The sequence below is a fragment of the Microtus ochrogaster genome, unplaced genomic scaffold (assembly GCF_000317375.1).
Source record: "Microtus ochrogaster isolate Prairie Vole_2 unplaced genomic scaffold, MicOch1.0 UNK27, whole genome shotgun sequence".
NCBI classification, from domain to species: Eukaryota; Metazoa; Chordata; class Mammalia; order Rodentia; family Cricetidae; genus Microtus; species Microtus ochrogaster.
In genome coordinates, this window is record NW_004949125.1 from 1,758,024 (window position 1) to 1,772,945 (window position 14,922).

At 48.9% G+C, this 14,922-nt stretch overlaps 1 protein-coding gene across 1 annotated transcript in view; it reads left to right on the forward strand.

Annotated features, from left to right (window-relative positions):
- Sdk1 (sidekick cell adhesion molecule 1) overlaps positions 1–14,922 on the forward strand; it is a 622,567-nt gene that overhangs the window by 412,512 nt on the left and 195,133 nt on the right. Inside the window, exons 14-16 of the mRNA XM_026789743.1 lie at positions 353–500; positions 1,491–1,631; positions 9,155–9,336. Of these exons, the coding sequence (XP_026645544.1) occupies positions 353–500; positions 1,491–1,631; positions 9,155–9,336 (471 nt within the window). The remainder of the gene's footprint in view (positions 1–352; positions 501–1,490; positions 1,632–9,154; positions 9,337–14,922) is intronic.

Here is a 14,922-nt window from a genome sequence, read left to right on the forward strand (position 1 = left end):
AAGGAATAAAGACAAACAGAAAGAAAAGAAAGGAGGGAGGGAGAGAGGGACACACTCAGAGCCACACATAGTTCCTTGCTGAGGACAGATGGAGGTGTCTTTCATCCCTCTTGTCCTGGGATGGCCATAGGAATAACAGGATTCTACCCTGGGTTTGGGGTGAGGCTCATGAACTTCATGCCAGCACACCAGTTGCTAGCCACACAGCTGAGAGCCCTGGTTTGCCCATTTATAAAGTGAGCTAGCCACCACCTCTCCTAGCCCTGGTCTGGGAGAGCAAACAAGACCGTGCTTGTCCACGTCCCATGACGGCGCATGCTCGTGAGTGTCTCTGCTCTGCTCATTCTTGTAGACTCTCCATGGAAAGTGCATCTGTCAAATGTTGACCCGGAGATGACAGCCGTCACTGTGAGTGGCTTGACTCCAGCCCGAACCTATCAGTTCAGGGTGTGCGCTGTGAACCAAGTAGGCAAGGGCCAGTACAGCACGGAGACCAGCAGGTGAGTGAGCCTGACCCCCACCCAGAGCCTAGATGGTGTGGATCCCAACAGTAGATACAGAGATGAATGACCAGCCTCACGGTTCTGGCGGAAACCTGAGCAGCATGAACACTGGCACATTCTGAGCTAGCTGTATTTCCCTTAACTGCTTAGAGACAGCAGCTGTCATAGACCCTTCCCAAGGTGCTCTGTGCATTCTCAGGTCCCTCCTGACAGCACTGCCTTCTTTGAGGGGCGGAGTCTTATGTAGTCCAGGCTGGCCTGGAATTCACTATGTAGCCGAGGACAACCCTCCTCCCTCTACCAACAGAGTGCTGAGATTACAGACATGCAACCACACCCAAAGTATACGATGCAGGGGTTGGAACCCAGGGCCTCATGGATGTCCTAGTGTCATTTCTGTGGCTGTGATAAAGAACCCTGATAAAAGTGCTTAGGGGAGAAGGGGTTTGTTTCAGCTGGCAGTCCAGGTTACAGTCCATCATAGTGGAGAAGTGGAGACAGAAGGCAGGTGGTCACGCCACAACCATAGTTAAGACGGAGGGAAACTGACACACGTATATGTGTTTGCTTGTGCTTGGCGGGATTTCTCCACTCTTACTCAAACCAGTATCTCCTGCATAGGGAATAATACTGCCCACAGTGGTCTGGGTCTTCCCATGTCTGTCAGCTCGATTAAGATGGTCCCCCACAGACATACCCACAGACCAACCTAAGATAGATCATTTCTCATTTAGACTGTCTTCCCAGGTGTTTTTAGGTTTTTGTAAAGTTAACAGTTAGAGCTAAGCAGGACACTAGATGAACACAATGAACCACACCTCCACCATTGCCTCCTGGCTGAGTTGCTGACTGCCGTAACTCTTGCACACACAGCCCCAGTGAGGTCAGCTGCATGCTTTCGGCTGGATTTCTCCTCAACAAGGCTCTGGGCCGGGTACCTTGCTGCTGACTCTTACCTCTCTCTCTCTAATATATTTTTATCTTTAGGTTGATGTTACCAGAAGAACCACCAAGTGCTCCCCCAAAAAACATTGTAGCCAGTGGGAGAACCAACCAGTCCATCATGGTGCAGTGGCAGCCACCACCAGAAACGGAACACAATGGGGTGCTCCGGGGCTACATCCTCAGGCAAGTACCTAGAACAAACCTTCAGGCTGTCCTGTTAACTGTTAGCAGCAGCCAATAAGAACTTTGGGGTGCAGGTCAAGTGACAGACTCTAGGTAGGGGTGCTTACTGCAGCAAAGCAGAGTTCACAGCCAATGGGCACCCTTGTGGGGGCCTCCTGGGTGTGTGGAGGCCACGCAGACAAGTGTTAGCATTTGCACTGAGTAGGAGAATTGAGGGGGCACTATGGAAAAGATAGCAGATGCATTCTTCACTGTGACCCTTCCTCTATGGATGCCTACTTTTGTAAGAACAATCACTTAACTGAATTAATTTGAGGTAGTGTTTAACCAACAGTTACTATGCTAATTTGTTCCATTTTTGCCAGATCTTCTGGCATAGCAAAGGAAAAACATTGGTTATGCATATATGTGTATGGGTATGTGTACCTAAGTGTACCCTAGGAGATCAGAAGAGGGTGTCAAATGCCCTAGAGCAGTGGCTCTCAACCTTCCGAGTGCCTTGGCCCCCTATCTACTACAGTTTCTCATGTTGCAGTAATCCCAACCATAAAATAATTGCCACTTCATCACTGTAATTTTGCTACTGTTTGGAATTGTAATGTGAATATCTGTGTTTTCTTATGGTCTTAGATAACCCCTATGAAAGGGCCATTTGACCCCGAAAGAGGTCATGATCTACAGGTTGAGAACTGCTGCCCTAAAACTTGAGTTACTGGCAGTTGTGAGCTGGGAACTGAACTCAGGTCCACAGTAAGAGCTCTTAACTGTAAAGCCATCTCTCCAGGCCCCCCAAAGAAACTTATATACACATATTCATGTATACTCACAACTTGACAATGTTTAGGTGTTGGGAATGAAAGCGATGTATTTTTTGGTGTTAGGGCAGGATGAAGGTACATGTGTACCTACCAAATGTCACCAAAGGATGTGCAGGTTGCTAGCCCAGCCTAAGCAGGGATGGTAGGTTTGCATCTGAGCGAAGCACCTCCTTTGTCCAAGCTACCACTAATGTCAAAATGACACCAAATGTCATCCCTGTGGAGCTTTTTGTTGAGACAAATTAAAAGAGAAAAGATTGATTAGAATTAAAGGGTTTCTTCCTCCTCCTCTCCTCCTCCTCCTCTTCCTCCTCCTCCTTCTCCTCCTCCTCTTCTTCTTCTTCTCCTTCTCCTCCTCCTCTTCCTCTTCCTTCTCCTGCTCCCCTCTTCCTTCTTCTTTTTGGTTTTTCAAGACAGGGTTTTTCTGTGTAGCCCTGGCTGTCCTGGAACTAACTCTGTAGACCAGGCTGCAGGCTGTCCTCAAACTCACAGAGATCCGCCTGCCTCTGCCTCCAGAGTGCTGGGATTAAAAGTATACACCATCATCACCCCTCAATCTTATGGGCTTTACTGAAGCAGGAATCCATTCATTATTCTCCAAATACCTCCCTGTCACACACTGGGCTGGGGTTCATGAGTGCTTGTTTAACAGAGGTCTAACTAGGAAGGAAATTGTGAAAATATTGGGGTCTCTCTTTCTCTTTTTGTTCTTGTTATTGCTTTCTTGTTTGAGACAAGTCTTGTGTAGGTCATGCTGGCCTAGAACTTGTTAATGTGCCTGAGGACATTCTTTTTTTAAAGATTTATTTATTTATTAAGCATACAATATACTTCTGGCAAGGAAGGCACCAGGTCTCATTACATTACAGATGGCTGTGAGCCACCATGTGGTTGCTGAGAATTGAACTCAGGACCTCTGGAAGAGCAACTAGTACCCTTACCCCCTGAGCCATCTCTCCAGCCCGGTTGAGGACATTCTTGAACACCGTATCCTCCTGCCTTCAGCTCCCAAGTGCTGACCTTACAGGAGTTATCTACCACCATAAAGGACCCTTTCCCCGGGGGTCGCCAAGACCGTCAGAAAGTACAGATATTTACATTATGAGAGATGTGGGTTTTTTCCTGACGACTCTGACACACACACACCCCCCCACCGGGCCTCTTTCTTTCTTCCCTTTCTGTATCATTTGTAGTTGCATGACGTTTCTTTATTTAGTGTATGGAGTTTCGTCAGACGACATTCTGTCCTCCCACTGCGGGGGCCCAGAGATAAACTCAGATCACGCTAGCCTTGCAGCAAGCACCCTTACGTATCGCCATCTCTCTGGCCCCTATTGCATGTCTTTTGCTGTGTCAAGGTCTCATGTAGCCAGGTTGGCCTCCAGCTCACGAGGTAGCCAGGGAGGCTCACAACCTCCTGATCTCTCATCTCACCTCCCAAGTGCCGGAATGTCAGCTTGAGAATGGTGGCTCTTCAGCTCCATTTGCTTCGCCTGTAAAGGACCTGTGACTGTAGTCACCTCACTTCAGCTAACCGTGGAGTGAGATGGGAGATGGGGCTTCTGCGTGCACCGAGAGACCCTTAAGAGAAGATGGTTGCTGGAGAGAAGGCTTCTTTGTGGAAAGCCCCTGCTCGGAGCGAGCCAGAGCTGCAGGACACAGCCAGTTCCCTGCTGTTCTTCCGCCTCCCTGCAGCCTATGATTCTCCTCTAACCTGAGCTCAGCCTTGTCTGTCTAACGGGGCTTAAAGGACCAACAGGAAGTCAGTGCCCATGCTCCCCATATCTCTGCCCCCAGCTGTCATCCTCCATTTGCAAAAGGTCAGAGGGAGACAGTCATGTCATCCAGCAGCAGTGGCCCTGGGCTCTGTTCCAGTTGGTGGCAGTTGCCAGTAGCCTGACCTTCCTACCCATCCTTCTGCTGCCTCACACTAAGGGTTCCTGTGCCTCAAGGCTGTGCTTCCCTTCCGACTTTAGCCATCCCCCATGTCCACACCCGTCAACTAATGAAAATAATTAGCTTGCCCTGCTCACAACCAGCGCCTTTCTCTGAAGAAGGAGGGTCCCCAAGGCAGAGCCTGTCAAGTAGGGGCGGTGATGTTTGTCCCCCTGAACACGCTTGGGGCACAGAGCCTAATAATAAAACTGTCTGATGTTATGAGGTTACGTGGCAGACTGCACATCTCTCTACTTTTTGGGATTACTGTCCTTAAAAGATTCTTGGTGACAGTGCTATTGGATTGGAGGGGGGAAGGGGGGCATCTGTAATATTGAGAGCTTAAGTCAAAGGAAGTCCTAAAAAAAAAATGAGGGCACACCACCCCAGGCCTTGAATATCAAAGTGGGTGGAAATTAAAGACCCGTACCAAGATGCATTCGCCTGCAAATGCTTCTGAGAAAGGCCCCAGCTTGCAGCTCGTGGTTTGCTTTCCGAGCGAGAACCCTCCAGGGCACAGGCTCTGTGTCGGATCCAACACACAATGCATGGGAGCAAATAGAAGATCAATCACCTTGGTGGCTCACACCGTAAGAAGTCGTTAGGGTGCTCGCACGGTGATAAAATATTTATAATAATAGGCAGCATGTTTCTCTGAGAGGCACTCAGGGTTATGTCCTTTAAAAAAAAATCCTGTTTATTTCTGGATAAAAATTCATCCGTTCTGACTGAGCCCATCTCCAGGGTAACAGATCCTCCCAGAAAGGAGGAAAGAGGATGCTCTGTGGAGTCGTCCTTCTCCTTGACCTTCTCAGACATCCAGCATACGTCCCCAGGACCCCTAGAGCCCGGGCCAGAGTGGACCCCCTTGCCCATTCTATTTTCAAAGTGAATCCTACTCTTCCCTGACGAAGTTGCTGAGGAGAATGTATGGTGGGACAGGCTTCATGTCCTGAACAAGGACCTCAGCCTGTGTCCCCCACCATGTCTCCCCAGTGCTAATCTCATAGCCTTTCCTTGGAAAGTGTGTTGGGTAGTGAAGGGCTCCCTGGAGCCAGACCTTCCCAGGGGTGACTTTGCAGTGTCTCCCAGAAAGCGGTGAAGAAATATCTGCTCGGGGCCTGGGAGGTGGCTCAGTGGTTGAGAGGCTGGCTCTGCAAGCATTGAGTGCCTGAGTGTGAGTCCTTAGCACCCACACAAAAAGCTGGGCCTGGTGCCACATGTCAGTCACCCCAGAGCAGGGGCTGGGAGTTGGGCAAGATAGGGGGATCTCTGAAGCTCATTTATCAGCCAGACTAGCCAAATGGATGAGCTCCAGGTTCAGTGAGAGACCCCCGTGGAGCAGAGAGGAAAGCTAGTGTTGACCTCTGGCCTCCACACACATTCACACATAGGTGCGCATACACCCACATGCACACGTGCACACACACACATATGAACACATACAGACCATACACGCACACATGACAGCAATAATAATTAAACATTTCCTTATGCTTATCTTAAAAGAGGGATGATATTTACACAGAATCATATAAGGAACTGATGGTGGATAAGCCCAAGGCGTGGGTGCAGGGAGGTGTCCTGTGGAGATGCATATTCATGGTGCTCTCTGGGTTACACGTCTCCTAAGACTCATTACAGCAAGCTTTAACGATGTCAAGCTTAAGCGAAACCTCAGTTTCAAGGAAAGCCCTTCCTCTCGTTCCTGCAATCCAAGGCAGGTTGCTCGGGTTCACCTTTTCTGATAAGGAGAGGGGGGATTGCTGACGCAGGAACACTCGGGGCTGCAGGCAGATTGACTCCAAGTCAGCCCGGTTGTGTGTGGTTATTCCCTGCTGTGTTTGTGTGGTTGGTTTTGAGGCAGATGCTCATGTAGCCCAGGCTAGCCTCAAACTCGCTATGTAGCCAAGGACGGTCTTGATCTTCTGTTCTTCCTGCCGCCAACTTCCGAGCGCTAGGATTACCAATGGGCACTACCATATGCAGTTTACCAGGGGCTGGGGCGGAACCAGGGCCTCCTGCTTGCCAGCCAGGCTTCTGTCAGCTGGGCCACACCCTCCGCTTATTGACTTCACAGCCTGGATGTATGTCCAGGCATTCAGGACTTTATCTGCTGATTGTCGTAGACTCTGTTGGCAGGAAACACAAACGAGGAAGGTCTGGCTTTCCCTCTCCTGTCCCCTTCGCTCCCCCTGTATTTCTAGTCTCCCTCTGAGGGGTTTATCTTGGCCTATGGTTCCCAAGGGCTCCTTGTGTGCTCACTTGGCTCTATTGCTCTGGGCTTGTGGTGGGTGGGAGAGTGGAAGGGCCTACAGGGGGGCAGTGCTGATCTACAGAGGCCTTGAAGCAGAAAGACTATGGCAGGAGCTAGGCACAAAGTGTATACCTGAAAGGTTCAGTCATAGCGACCCACCTTCTCCAGCAGGCCCCACCTGGTTCCCACCAACTCCTGAGCCAATTATGAATCTACTGATTAGATGAGACTCCGCCCACTCCAACCCACCAGGTGGGAATCAAGATTTAAACACAAGCTTCTGTCCGCCTGAAAGCACACCTCCACCTTGAATATCAGAAATAAAAGAGCTTATTTCTGGAACCAACTGTAAGTGACCGTGGCCCAACTCAGATTCGGGTCACCTCTAATTCTGCATTCCAACATGAGGACAGTTCCTTGCAGTTTTACGGTCAAAGAACAAAGAAAGTCCTAAATCAAGGCACTGTCGACCTCGGATGCCAGCTAACAGCACTCTCAGCCTTTTGGTTGGGGGAAGCCAGTGGTCTGTTACATTGATTCATTTCAGGTCTTGCCTGTTAATCCTTAGGATGTTAGTTCAGACACAGAGGTAGGCAAGGAATGGCTGTCGAGGGGCTAAAGACAGCCCAGGAGTAATTTTAATTAGATATTAGACCTGTAACTCACCAACCTCACACAGTGAAGTTCTCATCCTTCAACCCTCCTAGCCGGGCTCAGCCGAAAGCGCAGTTCTTTCCCAGAGCTTCCGTTCAGGACTGTTTGGGAGGAGCCTTCTAACCAAGACCTGGTGCTGAGAAAGCTAGCTTTGACCTTCATGCCTTCAAGGCTTTCTGTCCTTCCTCCTTTCTGTTTCCTTCCAAATCGGCCTTACCAAGCACAAAGGGTTCCTTAGACAGGAAGAATGTCCCAGGGAAGTCCTGGATTGAAGAAGAAACTTCTCTGGCCTCCTCTACTCCCTCATTTGCATATCTCTTAGGGAAATTGTGGTTTCTGGGCTTTAGTTTTCCTGCCTCGGTGACCCTGTTGGTCTGGGAGTTCCTGTCCTGTCCTGGGTGCGTCCCTTCCCTCTGCTCTGTCAGTGGGGCAGTAGCTGGGAAGACCCTGGTGACTCCAGTCGCTGTGAGAAGTTAGTGGGTCTGCAGCTGCCTCTCTGTTTAAGAACGTCTTGTCAGTCATTTCCCCTCTCTGGGTATCACACAAAGCCGCATTTCGCGGAGGCAAGAACAACTGGGCTATAAATTGGACGCTTCGAGAAGCCCGCAGGATGACTGACTGTACGTGTCTCTCATTTTACCCAGGGGAACTGATCCAGAAAAGCTCTGTGAATTAACTGAGCTACTTCAGTACATTAACTTCTATAAACGGAATCATGGAAAAACATTTGCTAATGAAAATAATGCAGGAAAAGGCCTTCCACAGCACAAAAGCCGTTCCCTAATTCATGCTTTTTTTTTTTTTTTTCAGAGATGGTTTGTGTAAGCCATCTTGTGAATAAGACCAACTTTAAATTTCTGCTTCAGGGTGCTGAAGGACATGTTACCCAAGAACCCACAAAGGTCCCCCCAAAAAGCAATTGGTCATACTTAGCCATGGACTAGCCCTTTAGAAGTTTCAGTATGTTTTCAAAGCTACTCACTCTAAGTCTGGGGTATCTGTGGACTAATTTAGATTATTCTTAAATGGAAACAGGACGGGGCACTAGGACAGAGGGCAGGAGACCACAGACCACTGGCTTCCTGTTTTCTCCAGGCAATGTAGCTGCAGGATCAACCTTTCTCTCCATCCCTGATAGTGATCAGGTTCCAAACCTTGACTCCGAGTCACTGTACACACTCAGCAGTTCACACCTGACATGCAGAACTTTTAGAATGTGATGATACACATCTGGGTAATTCAGGAAGCTGAAGCAGGAGTATCATGGGTCCCAGGCAAGCCTGAGCTGCATAGCAAGACCCTGTCTCAATAGAAAGGAAGGAGAGAGGGAGGAAAGGAGCATCATTTGGGTTCCACCAGCCTCCAGGATCCCCATAGCCTCTTTCCAGCAGCTGGGGCAGTCTATCTCGGCTGACAGTGCGGGTCTCTCTTGTATGGAGGCATTTCTATCGCATTTTCTCACATGGGAAACCGAGTCTGAGTGGAGTGGTGCACACTTGCAGTCCCAGCTGAGAAACTGAGGCATGAGGATTACTGCAAGTCAGAGGCCAGCATGGGCTACCAGGTAAGTTCTAGGACATCTAGGCTACAGTGGCAAGACTTTACCTTGAAGCAGCAGCAACAAAACCAACAGAATTTCCCAATGGCCATCCGGAGTTGAAAGCCTGTTCGACTTCACCTGGAGTTTACAGTCACCGTGAGATTAGAGTATAGCATGTATGAAGCCATTGACCAAGGCATGCTGTGGTCAGGCCTAACTCAAAGCCTTGTCCATGCCTGCTGACCTCCGCCATCCTCTCAAGGCGATCACAGTCCACCGTGGGCGGTGTCCCAGCCCTCATGCTTCCTCTCTGCCATAGGTACCGCCTGGCTGGCCTGCCCGGGGAGCATCAGCAGAGGAACATTAGCAGCCCGGAGGTGAACTACTGCCTGGTCACTGACCTCATCATCTGGACCCAGTATGAGATCCAGGTGGCTGCCTACAATGGCGCAGGCCTGGGAGTCTTCAGCAGGGCAGTGACCGAGTATACCTTACAAGGAGGTGAGTTGCCAGGGGGTTGGGGAACCTCTGTGGGAAACTGGGGCTTGGAGTCAGTCAGGTCTGATTGGAATATGCAGCTCTCTAGGGGGATGTCAGTAAAAACACAGGCCTTACCTCAAAATGGGTAAGGGCTTGTTTATTCTGGGGTCAAATACTAGTGACCATAGACAAAGAATGCAAACTCAAGTTGTCCCCAAAGATATGCTCCACGGTAGAAATGAGATCTTGTTAGTCACAGAACAGAGTAAGTCACAGTTCAAGACACTTTTTAAATACCTTGACAGAAAGCTCACAGCAAAGCCGGAATGTCACTGCTCCGGGCCTCAGATGCTCTCTGATGCCATGCTCAGACTGAGCTGTTGGGAGCTACATGTCCTTTTTGTATATAGCAAAGGATTTCTTTACCTAGGCTTCTTAAAGATGCTAGGTCACCCCATGGAGCTGGACCAGAAATGCTGATGTTGAGGGCTAGAGAGAGCCCAAGATGATCTGGCTTTGGACCTCTACCATTCCAGCTCTCCAAAATCACAGACCTTCTAATCAGCCAGGTAGCCTAGGGAAGGTTTAAGTGAGAGATATGTTTTATTTCTCCAGGCGCTTCCGTTTCCAAGAGCTTTACAGGAAAATCTAACCCATAAGTGCGTCAATGGGATCTCACTCCTTGCCTATTCCTGAACCTCCTCGTCGCTGCTGAGGAGAAACTTAGTGTCTTAGCACTCTGTTCCTCTGGGAGCTGGGAGCAAAAGAGTCTAGGTACATCGTATATGGAGTGTTAGGAGAGTCTAAGTTAATCCTAAAATTGGCCAAAAAGAAAAAAAAATACTCTTCCACCCTTTTGGCCAAATTTAAACAAGCTTTTATTAAGTGTATTAAATACTAACCAAGATGAAATTTTGGTCAAAACTATCACTTGGAAATTTTCCAGGTAAGTAGTGCCAAGATGCTTTGTTGTTAGTTTCCAGATCTCTAACTCCCAGAATCCCAGGAGGTTACCTGGTCCTTGGGCAGGTGGGGCTTACATCTGATCATATATGCAGTCTTGGGAAGGCCTGTGAACTCTTTCTTTCCTCAGTGGGTCACAACTGTCAGCGGGTCAGAACAGCCTTGCTATTATGGCTATCTTTTGAAACTGACAACTGTTCACAGATACTGCTTTAGTTTAGGCAATATGATTATTGGAAAGAGAATTCATGACTTTGGGCTTTTTAAATTATTATATAAGTCAACAATGTAAGATCAATAAGTGCTCCCCCATCCCTCAAAGAAATGAGGCAGAATGTCAGAAAGTGGTAGATCCTCTCCCAGTACACGCCAAGGCTCAGCCCCAGGGTTTACAGTTAAGCCTTTCTAGGGCCACTAACTCCTCCTCTGGTTTCTGGAAGATTCCTGTTGCAGCCCCAGGCACCTCAATGACATTGGCCACTTGCACTTGTCATTGTTGTCCTAAGCAGTATTACACAGTCCCTTTCTTAATGGCCACATTGGTCCTACAGCAACCCAAATCCTGGTCCAAGGAGTAGGGGAGAGCAATTTCCCTTCATGGGGTCTCTAAGCCTTTCTTTCTCAGCAATTTACGAGGTTCTCAGTTCACAGGTGTGGTTTTATTTGCTTAGGCATTTTTATTGCTACCAGGGCCTTGACCTTTTTTCAAATGATAAGGTTTCTAACTGCCCACTTCTCTCCCCAAATCCTGCCTCAGACCTAATGTTCCTTGATATTACACGCTGTTATTATCAGCCCTTATTGATTGGCTGTCGGTTGCCATCCAAGAGTCCATAAATCCTCCTTTATAAATTAAAAACAGTCAGCGCTGCCTACCCAGCAAGTAGCAGCAATATTAAAATGCTGGACAGCCAAGCAGGGCTTGTCCATCTGCAAGGGATTCCTGACCACCCGTTTGAAGAGGCAAGCAGCAGACAGCCTGGACAATAAATGCTTGCGTTAATGAGCCTGTTTAATAAAACAACAGTAAACTTGGAAACACTTCAAATGACTAGCATGAGGGCTAGAGAGATGGCTCAGTGGTTAGGAGCACTTACGGTGCCCATGCTGGACAACTTAAAACTGCCCATAACTCCAGCTCCAGGGAGTCTGACGCCCTCTTCTGGCCTCACTGGACACTGCACTCAAATGCAAATGCACACTCATGCACATAATTAAAAATAGAGCAAATGGAGGTGGGCGGTCCTTGAACTTCCCACAGGTCAGGGAACCCTGATTGCTCTTCGAGCGGATGTGGGAGAGGGACTTGATAGGAGGAGGGGGAGGGAAATGGGAGGTGGTGGCGGGGAGGAGGCAGAAATCCTTAATAAATAAATAAATTAAAAAAATAGAGCAAATCTTTATAAAATTGTGAGCAAGGCTATGGGTTATACCTGATTACTATTAACTGATTCCCCATTCTATTGACAGAGCCCTTGAGTTCTGTGTACAGTCAGAGAAATCAAGGCTTAATTTAAAAGGGTTCTGAGGCTGGAGACTCTGCCTAGTATATGTATTTGGCACTTGAGAGCCATGACAGGTTTAAGAGGGAATGACAAGCTGGAAATACTGAGTTGGAAGACGTCTTAGTTAGGGTTTCCACTGTTGTGTTTGAAGTGACCACAACCAAAGCAATTCAGGGAGGAAATGGGCTTGTTTCTGCTCCCGAATGTCAGGTCCTACTTCATTGAAGGAAGTCATGTTTTACTAGATTCAGGGCAGGAACCTGGAGGCAGGAGCTGATGCAGAGGCCATGGAAGGGAGCTGCTTACTGACTTGCTCTCATGGCTTTCTTAGATTTCTGTCTTATAGCATCTGGGACCACCAGCCCAGGGATGGCACCACCCACATATACTGCTAATTAAGAAAATGCACTACAAGCCGGGCGGTGGTGGCACACGCCTTTAATCTCAGTGCTCTGGAGGCAGAGGCAGGCAGATCTCTGTGAGTTCGAGGCCAGTATGTTCTAAAGAGTGAGTTCCAGGACAGCCAAGACTGTTTGTTTCATGGAGAAACCCTGTCTTGAAAAACAAACAAAAAAAAGGAAGGAAGGAAGGAAGGAAGGAAGGAAGGAAGGAAGGAAGGAAGGAAGGAAGGAAGGAAGGAAGAATGTGCACTATGGGCAACTCTTAATGGAGGCATGCCCTTGACTGAGAGTCCCTAGCGTGTGTCAAGTAGACATGAAAAGAGAACTCCATCAGTGGAGCATGGGCAAGAGGGGTGGGACACACAAGAGCAGCTACATAGAAAGTCAAAAGAACAATAATCTGGCTGGAAAGTGACAGATTCTCCCAGCTCTGAGATGGGCAGTGAGAAGGGACTCGGGTGTCCATTTGGGTGGTACATTATTCTTTCAAATCAGATCACATGCGGGCTGGGGAGATGCTTCAGTTAGTAAAGATATGAACTGGATTTCCAGAACTCAAGTAAAAAAAAAAAAAAAACAACTATGTTGGCATGTGCTTGTAACCCTGGTCCCAGAAAGGCGGGGATGGAAGGTGAGGACAGGTACCTAAGGCAGGGGAACAGCTGCCAGAGGGGCCACCGACAGCTCCCGCTCCCTTTCCAAGGTGACTTCTAGTGGCGGGTCACCCCGTGGGCTACATGATTTCTAGTTATGAGCCTCCAGAGAAGAGTAAGGCTCAGCATGGTGGGGGTGAGGGAATGGGGGCAGTGCTTGGGTTGCTTCCTAGTCATCTCTGTTGGAACGAGCAGGAACTGAGAGTGTACAACCTTTCTTGGTCATGACTTCCACTTAGTCCCCCTGCAGACCCTGGAGCTTAGTCCTAAACACAGGGGGATGATGTGGGCAAAGCTGAGTCAAGCTTCCTTTGCAGCTAGGAGGTCACTTAGTGTCCCCTGAGTGTCCTACAGCTGTTGGCGCTGTGCTCTGGAAAGGCCTGGAGTAGGTCCTTCAAGCAGAAATGGGGGAAATGAAAATGCTTGTACATCGAAAGAGGAAAGAATAACTCATAAAAGTAATTGCCAGCTTCATTTGGGAGATCTCAGGCATGTACAGAAACAAAATTTGGCAGGCAACAAAGGAGGCCAGGGATGCTTACCTGGGACGGCTGGGATTTCAGCCTATCAGGGCCTAGCTCCCTCTCCCTTCAAAGAGGGTCAAGAAAGCACCCTGCACTCCACAGGGACCACTGGGGAAAGTATACGTAGCTTATGTGGCCGTTGGCTGGATGTGGGACTCTGCTAAGTTCTCAGGGAGAAAAGGGTGGGGATGGGGGAGAGTGATAGTCACAAGCTGCCCTCGGCACCAACAGGAAAGGACACCAACAACACACTGCTTCCCCCAGATCCGTCTTGGGCATACATTAAAAAAAAAATCTCAAAAATGTGTTTCCTTCCAGGAAGCCCCTTTGGGAAGGTAAGCAAGTTATTCCCACACCGGGTGGAACCCAGTATGGTGGCAAGCCCTGAAGTAATTGAATCCACCACTCACCTGCCATATACCCCAGGCGCTTCTGTTACTGAATTACACCAGGTTGCGGGTTGCATGGTACACAGTGTGCTGTGCCCACCTGGCTCGTTGTGGAGTTTTTCCTTTGCGTGTATATAAGTGTATGGTGTGAATACGCTCATGCGTATGTGTGCACATGTGTGAGTGTGTGTGTGTGTGTGTGCTTATTTGAATGTGTGTGAGTCCAGGATGAGGAGGTTCACTGGTGTCTGTGTGTGGAATTTGACTTTCAGTGCCTCCCCCAGTTGCATGCCACCTTATGTACTGAGCAGGCTCTGGCTGAGCCTGGAGCTCGCCGAGTCCAGCTAGTCTATCTAGCGAGCTTGTCCTAGGGACCACCTGTCCTGGCCTGCTGAGTGCTGGGTTTACAGGAGGCCACCACGCCTTCCTGGATTTTTGTATGTGGGTCCTATGGGTCCGAATTCTGATCCCCACACTTGGAGGAGAAACACTTTTTTCACCGAGCCATCTCTCCGATGCCTTTTTAGCAGGTTCTCAACATGGACTGGTGCACGGGCTAACCCCAGAAGAACTTTCTAACTTCTGTGACAGCTCCTGTCCTGCTTCCATCCACCACCCCCAAAACCTCCATCAATCTCGTCTAATAGATTCCGCAGCAATGCCTCTTGACCTCTGCTGGGAGCATTTTAAACAGGACGTATTAACTTACAAATGGAGCGTCGCTGCTCTGACAGGGTTTGAGCCAAGTGAACTTTCCACGGGGTCAGAGGGCAGGCTGGCTGCGCTGTAGATGTGGAGGACCCAGAACCCGTGACACACTGGGAGCTGCCTGTCAGATTTCCATCATGAAGACCCAAAAGGCGGTGAGGAATAGCTCGCATTTCATAGCTCGCCCAGAAATCAATAGCACTTTCGGTTTCCAGAAGGGGGGGAAGCACCGTGCGTAGCTTCTGTGGTCGAAACGCTCTGTGTAATTAGAAGCATTTCTCTTCTGCCACTGTCTGCTTCAGCAACTTTCTAATCGTGCAGAAGGAGAGGGAAAGGACCGAGTCATCAAAAGCCAGCTGAGGCTCCTACCTGAGTGACACTGACTCGGTGTCTGGCTTCCGTCATTGGGGTTGTTTGAATGGTTCAATAGCCTTGAAAGACAGGGAAGGGGATGAAGCTAGGAG